General features: G+C 47.1%; 1 protein-coding gene across 2 annotated transcripts; it reads left to right on the plus strand.

Moving 5' to 3' along the window:
- The first annotated feature begins 795 nt into the window (after positions 1-795).
- On the plus strand, positions 796-8005 carry LOC309400666 (GTPase IMAP family member 5-like). Of its 2 annotated transcripts, none has more exons than XM_081969250.1 (4): positions 796-1062; positions 2537-2891; positions 3981-4011; positions 4746-8005. In XM_081969250.1, the coding sequence occupies exons 2-4, from the start codon at positions 2859-2861 to the stop codon at positions 5510-5512; spliced, it is 831 nt and encodes a 276-aa protein (XP_081825376.1). In that variant the 5' UTR covers positions 796-1062; positions 2537-2858; the 3' UTR covers positions 5513-8005. The 2 variants fall into 2 exon arrangements, with proteins under 2 accessions (XP_081825376.1, XP_081825377.1); XM_081969251.1 differs by having other exon boundaries at positions 3984-4011.
- The last annotated feature ends 2813 nt before the right edge of the window (positions 8006-10818 follow it).

Raw genomic sequence — 10818 nt, forward strand, 5'->3', positions numbered from 1 at the left:
TACTCTTTTTGTTTTGTTCTATTCTGTCCGAATCCTTCCTGGGGTGGGTGGGTGATGCAGCTGTCGCTTGGGAGAAGAGCCGATGCGCCTGCGCTAGCTGGAAGCGGCGGAGGGGTGGGAGAGGGGGAAAGCGAAAGTGTTCGGGGCTGCTTTGTTTGGAAGTCACGTGATTGAAAGAAAGTGATTCTCCCCCCACCCTCAGTCAACATACACACGCGCGCGAGCGGAAACAAAGGCGCCGGCGGCCCCCACCCGCTCACAGGATGCAACCGGGTCATTGAGCGCAAAGACCTTTTTTATTACTTTATTTTACTTTATAATTTATATCTTTACTTTAATTTTAAATTTTTCGTTTTATCTTTTGCATAGAGCGCCCCCCCCCGCACGCCCTATCCCCAACTTCCTTGGGACCTTGGAGGCTGTCTAGTCCGACCCCCTGCTTGAGCAGGAGAGCATTACAGAATCACAGTCGCAAACGACTTCAGAGGATATCTAGACCAACCCGATACTCAAGGAGGAGGAGACTTACAGAATTAAAGAGTTGGAGGGTACCTTGGGGGTCATCTAGTCCAACCCTTGTCAAGCAGGAGACCTTACAGATTCACAGCTGGAAGGGACCTCCGAGGTCAACTAGTCCGACCTCCCCCTCTCCCACAACTCAAGCAGGACACTGAACTGACCAACCGGATCTGGTCAATGCCCTGCCGCGTAGCCCCCCCCTCCCCACCCGCAGAAGACGCTCGCCCCGCCTCCGATGTGGTGCGGGGGGGGGGGGGGGACAGGCGAACAGGCGGGGCGTTTCCCCTCTGGACTTTTCAGAAAACGCAGCTGGAATCGCTCGGTTAATCTTTGGAAGGTGACGGAGCAAGATCTCCCCCCGACCCACTTTCCACCCAGCCTCGGCTCTTCTTCTTTCCGGGGGGTGCTCCCAGCGCCCCCTCCTGCGGCCGCAGCTTCGCGGGACGCCAAAGTTTGTCGGAGGGACGGAATCGCCCCCCCTCACTCCGGCTTTCGCTTTCCGACCGAGACGCCCCCAGTCCTCCCCACGGAGCGAGAGCTCAGGTAGGGCGGGCCGGGGGTTTCAGCCGATCTGGGGAGGGGGAGATGGGCGGTGTGGCGGGCGGGGGGAAAGGGGGGAAACGTGTCGATCGCTTGGAAAGCGGGACAAGGACAGTCCGTAGCCCTACAGGGGCGTAGCCCCCCCCCCCGCTAGGTCTTTGGGGACGAAGCCCCCCCCCTCGGAATCTTAAGGGATGAAACCCAACCCCCGGGGACTAAGGGACAGAAATTCCCGGGGGTCTTATGGGACAGAGATCTCCCCCCCCCGCCGGCATCTTAGGGTACTTATTCCCCCCCCGCCCCTGCGATCTTAGGGGACGACCCTCCGCCGGGGTCTTCGGGGACGTAGATTTGGGGCCTTAGAGGACGTAACCCCCACCCGGTGTCTTAAGGGACGGAACTCCCCCGGACTCTGCAAGGGGAGGTGGCATCTTCCTTCCTGTTAACCCATCCATTGGCACCTGGGAAACCCTCAAAAGCCCCCTCAGCCCCAAGGCACCGAGTCTTAGGAGGAATCCACCCGCCCGGCTCTAGTAACCGGAAGCCGCAAAAGAGCTTTCTGTACATGCCCAGAAGCATGGGTAGAGGAGAAAGTCCCGGGAATGTAAGAGACAACGGTGGTATCCCCTCCACCGCCATAGGGCTCAAAATACCCCCCCCCCCAACGGTGAAGCCCAGGGATAATAAAAGAAGCCACTGGAGCTAAGGGGAGACCCCATCCCCCCACACAGCTAAATTCTGCCCAGGTTGGACTAGATGACCTCCCAAGGCTATGAGTAATCTATTTTAAGATGGGGGGTGGGGAGGGGGTAAAGTGTTTGGTATAATATTTGAATGTGAATTTTTGCGGGGGGGTATAGCATTTGTATGAGATTTATATTGTATGGAGGGGGGGGGTGAAAAGGGGGAAAATTTGTTTGTACAAAACTCTTTTAATAAAAAAAAAAAAAAAAAAAAAAAAAAAAATACCCCCCCCCCCCAACGGTGAAGCCCAGGGATAATAAAAGAAGCCACTGGAGCTAAGGGGAGACCCCATCCCCCCACACAGCTAAATTCTGCCCAGGTTGGACTAGATGACCTCCCAAGGCTCCCTTCCAAGTCTGTGATTCTGCAACGGTCTCCTGCTTGACTTGGGGTTGGACTAGATGACCTCCAATATCCCTTCCAGCTCTGGAACTGATGTGCTATTTTACTTTTCGACAGAACAGAATCACAGAGTGGGAAGGGACCTCAAGAGGTCATCTAGCTGGAGCAGGAGACCTCACCAGAATGAAAGTTGTCCTTTGGCTCCAGCCCAAGTTTTCTTTGGGGGGGAGGGACAGTGTGAGCCCAGGTTGGGGGTGCGGGTGTCATGAGCAGGCCTTTGGGGTCTGAGGAAGCAATGGGCCCCCAGATGGGGTAGGGGCAGCCCTCCTGCGTCTTTGGAGATTGCCATGGCAACCCTGTGACTCCCCCTCCTCCTTCTGATCTTACACAGATTGCACCGTCCAAGGAAGAGAAGAGAAGAGAAGGAGAGAGAAGAGAAAAGGAAGGAAGAAGATAGAGAAGGGAAGAAGAGAAGAGAAGGAAGGAGAGAGAAGGGAAGGAAGAGGAAGGAAGAAGGAAAAAAGGAAAGGAGAAGAAAGAGAAGGGAAAAGGAAGGAGGGAAGAAGAGAAGGAAGGAGATAGAGAAGGGAAGAGAAGGGAACGAAGGAGAGAGAAGGAAAAAGGAAGAAGGAAAGAAGAAGAGAACAAACGAAAGAGGCGAAGAGGAAGGAAGGAAGGAGATAGAGAAGAGGGAGGGAGAACGGAAGGAAGAAATGGCCTACCAGTCGTTGGGCGACCCTTGCCAGGTAGGTATGGGGAGAAGAATGGGGCACGGTCTTCAAGGGAGGGTCCCGGCCCTTCCATTCCCGAAGTCAGGACTGCCTAAATGGGAGTTCTGGCAAAGAGGCAGCCCCAGGCGGCTCCACGCTTGTCTTCCCAGCGCCTTGAGTTTGATTCCGGTGCCTTGGAAGGAGGGGATGCCTACCTCTTTTCTCATGTGCCCCCCCCTCCCCCGGATTATCCTCCAGGGTCTCTGAGGTGGGCTCCCCCTCCTGGTTTCTTGCCCCCCAGCCCCACCCACCCACCCACCCAATCTCTCTCCTGCTTTGCACCTGGGCCTGGGAATCTAGAACTTCTTGGAGCAGAGCATGGCTAGCTGGGAAGAGGCCCTTCCCTTCCCTATCCTTCCTTTCTTTCTGATTTCTTTTCTCTCTTCCTCTCTCTCTTTTGTCTTCTCCCTACCTTTTCCCATCTCTCCCTCTCTCCTTCCTTCCTTCCTTCTTTCTTCCCTCCCTCCTGCCTTTCTTTTTCCCTCCCTCCTTTCCCTCCTTCCTTCTTCCCTCTCTCCCTCCTTTTCCTCTGTCCCTCTCCTTTTCCTTCCTTCCTCCTTCTTTCCCCCTCCCCCTCCTTCCTTCCTCCCTCCCTCCTTTTCCCTCCCTCCCTTTCCTTCCTTCCTCCCAAATTCTTCCCTCTTTCCTCCCTGTCTCTTTCCTTCCTCTCTCTTTCCTTCCTTTTCTCTTTCTCCTTCCCTCCCACCCTTCTTTCCTTCCCCCTTCCTTCCCTCCATCCCTTTTCTTCCCTGTCCATTCTTCCATCCCTCCCTTCTTTCCTACCCTCTGTCCCTTCCTTCTCTCCTTCCTTCTTTCCTCCCTCCCTTCTTTCCCTCCCTTCCCTCTTCCTTCATTCCTGGTCAATCCTTTTCAAAGCTCCCAGCTGGGGTTCAATTCCTGACTATGATGCCACTTTCCCAGGGACACTTCACCTCTCTTCCCTGCCTTCAGCCCTCCTTTCCTCCTTTCCTCTGTCTCGAACCTTCCATCCGCTGCCTGCCTGTGGATTATCCTACCGGAGCCGTTCCTAATTTTCCATTTCTCTCCCCCCCCCCAATCTTTCAGGCCGCCGCCATGGAGTGGAGAGGCTTAACAGGTAAGAAACACAATCACAACCCACAAAAAGGACCATTTTTTCCACACGTACAACCATGGCAGCGTCCCTAGAGTCTCCAGGATCCGAATTCAGATGCTCAGCAACTGACTTGTACTTATGACGGTTGCAGTGTCCCAGGGTCATGTGATCCCCTTTTGCGACCTTCTGACCAGCAAAGTCAAGAGGGAAACCAGATAATACTCTGTCTGTCTATTCTTATCTATCTATCTATCTACCTACCTACCTACCTACCTACCTATCATCTAATTATCCCATCCATCCATCCATCTATCCATCCATATTTATCTACCGTGTCTATTTCTCTCTTATCATCCATCCATCTATCCTATCATGCATCCATCTCTTTCTCTCCCCATCTCTACTTCTACCATCTCCCTCCCTCCCTCTCTCCCTCCCTCTCTCTCTCTCTCTCTAACTATCCCATCCATCAATCCATCCATATTTATCTATCCTGTCTCTCTATTTCTCTCTTACCATCCATCCATCCATCCTATCATCCATCCATCTCTTTCTCTCCCCCTCTCTACTTCTACCATCTCCCTATCTCTTTATCTATCTATCTATCTATCTATCTATCTATCTATCTATCTATCTATCTATCATCTATCTATCCACCTCTCCCTCCCTCTTCCCTCTCTCTGTCAACTGAATTCCATTGAGCAGTGTAACTACACTCTGCCCTAATACTGTCCCCCTGTCTTCCAAACTCCCAGGGGACGATGCTGAACTCCGGTTCATCCTGGTTGGAAAGTCTGGAGGTGGGAAGAGCGCCACTGGCAACACCATCCTCGGACGGAGGGCATTTAAGTCCATCTTGTCAGTTAAAAACACCACCCTGAGGTGCCAAATGGGACAGGGATGGTGGATGGGCAGGAGGATCTCTGTGGTCGACACGCCAGCCATGTTTGATTCCGACGATTACAGTGAGGGTGTGCGACGGGAGGTCATGTCTTGCATTCAACTCTCCCGGCCTGGCCCCCACGCCTTGATCTTGGTGACCCAGTTGGGACGCTTCACCGCCGAAGACGCGGCTGCCGCGAAGTGCGTCCGGGATATCTTTGGGGCAGAATCCACCAGGCACACGATCGTCCTCTTCACCCACATGGAGGATCTGGGAGGAATCCCCCTGGAGGAGTATGTCCGAAACCCCAACAAAAATCTACGGGATGTGATCCGGCAATGCCGCTACCGTTTCTGCGGGTTCAACAACAAGGCCACGGGAGACAAGCGGGAGAGGCAGGTCTTGGAGCTGATGAAGACGGTGCAGAGAACCGTTTCAGAGAATGGGGGTGGATACTACAGCAACCAGCTGTATTTGGAGCCCAACCTGAGGGATGGCATTGTCAAAGCTTTCCTGGCGGAGAACCCAAAAATCCGAAAAATTGCAGAGAATGCTTTGAAGTGGGAAGAAAACAAATTAATGACTGCAATGATCACTCACCTTCTCATAATCGTATATATTCTAGTCAAACTATCTTAAGTCTTCTTTCGTTCGACATCTTCGGGACAGATCTTCTGATTTGAATGTGGGAAGGGGGCTGGACTAAGTTCATGTAGATCATGGGACCCCCAACCGGGAACTGGTTCTGTGGAGAGAGGTTTTTCCGTAGACCGAACAAGCCGTGTTTTCACCTGCCGTCTGCATCCTGTGGATGCGGCTTTACCTCTTTCTGCGAACCGGTTTCTGGTAACAACCTTTTGTGGATTGAAGTGATTGTAACGCTTCCTGTTTCTCCTCTTAAGTGAATGAATTGATTTTTTTTCTACTTCTTGTTACCTTATTTTTTGGCTGAACTAAAACCCTTTTTTTATCTTAACAACCCTTCCTCCTACTGTTTATTAAATTTTATTAAAGACATTTAGAGAGTTTTGTTTTGTTTTTTAAGCCTGAAATGAATAAGAGAAAGTTGAATCTGCCACTCGGAAGCCAGAACTTGGTCTTTTTTTTCTTCTGAAACAATGTATCCTTTGTCTTACTTTTCTTGATTTTACTGAAGTTGGGGGGTTTGCAGCTTGTTTGTGGAGATTGATAACAACTCAACGACGCAGACTATTTCTCTACAGTGTCTGTGAGAAATATTTTGGGCAAGGGAAGGCAAAGAAAAGATACAACCATTCATTTCTGAAAAAACTAGAAGAAACTTGTGCTTAACTAAATTCAAAACAAAAGCATTTTTATACATTAAAGAGATATTGAAGGCTAGAGTGGCAGTGGAGTTTAGATCTTTTTTTCTCCTTTGGGAAATACAGATGAGAAAGCCCCAAATCTACAAGATGTTTGGGATGGACTTATTGGAAGGATTCGAGAGATTTGGAAAGAAGCTGGATAAATTATTGCTATGCGCAGAAAAAGTGGAAGAGATTGGAGCTCCCAAAACTAAAGAAGAGAATAAAGATATAGAAGATATAGAAGATAAAGGCAAGATAATAGATGAACTTACTAATGAAGCACCTATGAGTGAAAATGGAAAGATATGGAAAAGTGAATTTGATTATTTGGAGCTCTATCCCTCTTCTCAATATATGGATTTGATGATGGAACTAGGAGGAGAAGCAGCTTTGGAAAGACGTCTGATAATCAAAGATATGTTAATGTCAATTCCAGTTGAAGGCCAACGAGACTACTTGAGAGATTTTTTGAGCAAAAAAGTGTGGAGAGAAGTCTTTAAGAACTCTATAAAGAAATTAATAAGAGAATTGACGCAACGACTGGCTAAAGAGATAAGAGTGTTTTGTTACTGGATAGACACAGATTGACAATGAATGCTGATAATTAAAAACTTAGTTAATCTTTGGTGATTAATAAGTAGGATTTTGTAGATGCTCATAGAATGTTTTTGTTTTTTTAAATGTGTATTTGTTAACAGATAATCCATCATGATAATAATAGTGAAATAATAACTCTAATTAGTGAAAAAAAATTGGATATAAACTGTAAATTGGGACATGGGAAAAAGACTTATTAATTTTATTAATACTTTTTTGTTTGGATTTTGTTATGAAGATGTAATCCTTTCTGGGTACCTATAAATTCTACTAATAAAATTTTTGCTTAGATTTATTACAAAGATGTTAGATAATTACAATAGCAATAACGAAATGTTACTGTTTAAAGAGATAAGATTGTTTTTGTTATTGGAAAGACACAGGTTGACAATGAATGCTGATAATTAAAAAGTTAGTTAATTTTTGGTGATTAATAAGTAGAACTTTGTAGATGCTTATAGAATGTTTTTGTTTATTCATTAACAAATAGCCATCATGACAATAATAATGAAATAATAACTAACTGGTAAAAACAATTTGGATATAAACTATAATATGGGACCTGGGGAAAAGATTTATTAATTTTATTGATATTTTTGCTTTAGATTTTGTTATAAAGATGTAATCTCTCCTGGGTACTTATAAATTCTAGTAATAAAGTTTTGTCTAGATTTATTATAAAGATGTTAGATAACTACAATAACAATAACGAAATGTTAATGGGTAATGTTCAATGATTTTATATGTGTTGGCATTGGTAAAAGCAATTGGATATAAGCCTGAGGTTTACAGAAATAGCTATTGAATGCCAGTATGTGGTTGTGTCTTTAAATATAAATGATTCTTGACAAAAGCACGTTTAAGCAAATATAGTTAAATGAGAATGATGGTATATTGATGGTATAAAGATCTTTGATTTAAAATGTACAATCCAATATGAATGAAGTATAAAGAACGATTGTGGTAGTAACGCATGAAATTTATTTGTAACCAATCGACATGCTTTCTGGAAGATGTAATGAAGAATGTTTGTGTGTGTGTGTGTGTGTTTTTTGTTTGTTTGTTTAAAACAATAAAAAAAATTCAAAAAAAGAGATCTGTCCATCTGATTTTGAATTCTGTAGACTTTTCTCTCTAATTTAGTGCTGACTGTTAGTTGACCAGATTCTTGTGTATTCACCTGAATAATAAAATGAACATGCTGTAACTTCTCATATGGTCTCAATCCTCTGCGCCCTGCTGTAACTTAAGTTATAGTCAACATAGTGACTAAATTAGTAGACCAGCGAAATACTGTGGACATAAGAGACATCAGCAAGGCATTTGACAAAGTAGATCACAACCTACTTCTTTGTAAGCTAGAAAAAAGTGGGATAGACAGCTTCACCACCAGATGGATTTGCAACTGGCTGACAAACCGTACTCAACAAGTAGTCCTTAATGGGTCCAAGTCTACATGGAGAGAGGTAAGCAGTAAGGTACCACAAGATTCCATCTTAGGAACAGTACTCCTCAGTATCTTCAGAAATGACTTAGATGAGGGAATAGAAGGGAAACTTACCAAATTTGCAGGTGATACTAAGCTGGCAGGAATAGCCAACACCCTAGAAGATAGGCTCAAGATCCAGAGGGATCTCAACAGACTTGAAATCTGGGCCCTAACTAACAAAATGAAATTCAATGTAGAGAAAAAGTCCTAACAGGCAAAAAAAATGAAAAGTACACATATAAACTGGGTGAAACCAGGCTTAATAGCAGTGACTGTGAGGGGGATCTTGGAGTCTTAGTAGACAACTAGTTAAATATGAGCCAGCCTGGAGAGAAAAACATACCAAGGCCATGTCAGCCTCGTCATCCATGACATCTGAGGCTGCCCCCTGGGTATGCTGAGTTCCTACCATCCTCCGGCTAATCTTCATTGCCTCTGTTGGACTGCGATAGCCTCATATCTCTCTCTCTCTCTCTCTCTCTCTCTCTCTCTCTCTCTCCCTCTCTCTCTCTCTCCTCTCTCTCTCTCTCTCTCTCTCTCTCTCTCCTCTCTCTCTCTCTCTCTCTCCTCTCTCTCTCTCTCTCCTGTCTCTCTCTCTCTCTCTCTCTCTCTCTCTCTCTCTCTCTCTCTCTCTCTCTCTCCTCTCTCTCCTCTCTCTCTCTCCTCTCTCTCTCTCTCTCTCTCTCCTGTCTCTCTCTCTCTCTCTCCTCTCTCTCTCTCTCTCCTCTCTCTCTCTCTCTCTCCCTCTCTCTCTCCTGTCTCTCTCTCTCTCTCTCTCTCTCTCCTGTCTCTCTCTCTCTCTCCTCTCTCTCTCTCTCTCTCTCTCTCTCTCTCTCTCTCTCTCTCTCTCTCTCTCTCTCTCTCTCTCTCTCTCCACTCAGCCCAGCAGCTGAAGCAACCGCAGCTATTATCAGCCAGCCAAGAAGCATGACTCCATGGAATCAAGGCTTACCTCAGTGGCGATTATCAGTAACACACCCGGGAAGGCGTGTTCAACTGCCAAAATGAACTTATCTTTAATGGACGGAGGGACAGACCAGTGGGGAGGGGGCTGCTTGGGAGGTCTTTATGCATCCCAAGAGGGCACTGGGGAGAGGCTCAGGGGGAGGGAAAGTGGGAAGGTGGGAGGGATTGGCCCCTGGGGGCTGAGTGGGGCTCAAGGGGTTGGCTTATAAGGTGGAAGGCAGCATGGGGCAGCAGCTCCAACAACTATTCCATTTTTTCAAGAATTGGGGGGTCAGTTAGCACCGCTGTGACAAGGAAGCATTTAAACCGGGTGTTTTGTTTTTTTAATAGTTTCATCGGGACCTTGACAACTAAGATGATTAAAGGCCCGGAGACAAAAACGAATGAAGAACGGTTGCAGGAATTGAGTACAGCTAGTCTAGAGAAAAGAAGAACTCTAGGGGGACATGGTAGCAGGAGTCCAGTATTTGGGGGGCTGCCCCAAAGAAGAGGGGGTCAAGCTATTCTCCAAAGCACCTGAGGACAGGAGAAGAAGCTAGTCAAGGAGAGAAGCAACTTAGAACTAAGGAGAAACTTCCTAACAGAAGACCGTTTTCACAAGGAGAGGAGTCCTGGCAATGGTGAACAGTCTGTTTGACCCTCTAGGGTTTGCTGCACCTGTAACAATCCAAGGGAGGCTCCTCCTGCAGAAGCTCTTCCAGAACACCAAAGACTGGGCTGAGCCACTCCCATTGGAACAGAAGCAAGAATGGGAGATGTGGCGTGCCTCCCTGAGTTGTCTCCAAAGTGTTTGTGTGCAGCGCACATACTCTCCCATCTCGCCCGCTGAAGAAAGAATTGCATGTCTTCTCAGATGCATCAATGAAGGCAATAGGGGCCATAGGATACGTCAGGGTCTACAGTGGAGAGAGCAACATTCATGTCGGTTTCATCATGGGAAAGGCGAAGCTAGCACCATAACTCTGCGGTGCTGTGCTGGCTGTGGAATTTGCAGACCTGATAATGAAATGATAGACCTTGAACTACAAGCCACCACCTTCTACATGGACAGCAAGGTGGTGCTGGGCTACATTCACAACCAAAGCAGATGCTTCTATGTCTATGTAAGCAATAGAGTAGACAGGATCAGAAGGCCTTCAAATCCTGAGCAGTGGCAACATGTGCCAGATGATGTCACTGGGTTTAGAACACCATGAGCAACCCAGATCAAGACACCGACGTTCAACCTCAGGTGCTCAGCAAATTGCTCAGTCAGGATAAGAAGACCACCATCCAGGCCACCTGCTTGTCAAGAATGGTTGAGGAGATGAAAAAACTGCCCCTTAATCATCCCCTAGAACCAGCTCGCTTCAAATGCTTCTCCAGATGGAGACCGCTTGTATCGGGCATGGTAGTGATCATCCATTTCCTGCCTCAGAGGATGAGCTCCCCAAACAGCTGTCTCCATGCAGAAAGAGGGATTCTATGGAGCGTGCAACAAGATGCATACCCAGTAGTATTCGAGTGTCTAAAAGCTAAGAAGCCTATCCCAAAATCTAGTCCACTTCTGAAGCTGAACCCGTTGC

Source organism: Natrix helvetica, assembly GCF_964273705.1.
Source record: "Natrix helvetica genome assembly, chromosome: W".
Classification (NCBI taxonomy): Eukaryota; Metazoa; Chordata; class Lepidosauria; order Squamata; family Natricidae; genus Natrix; species Natrix helvetica.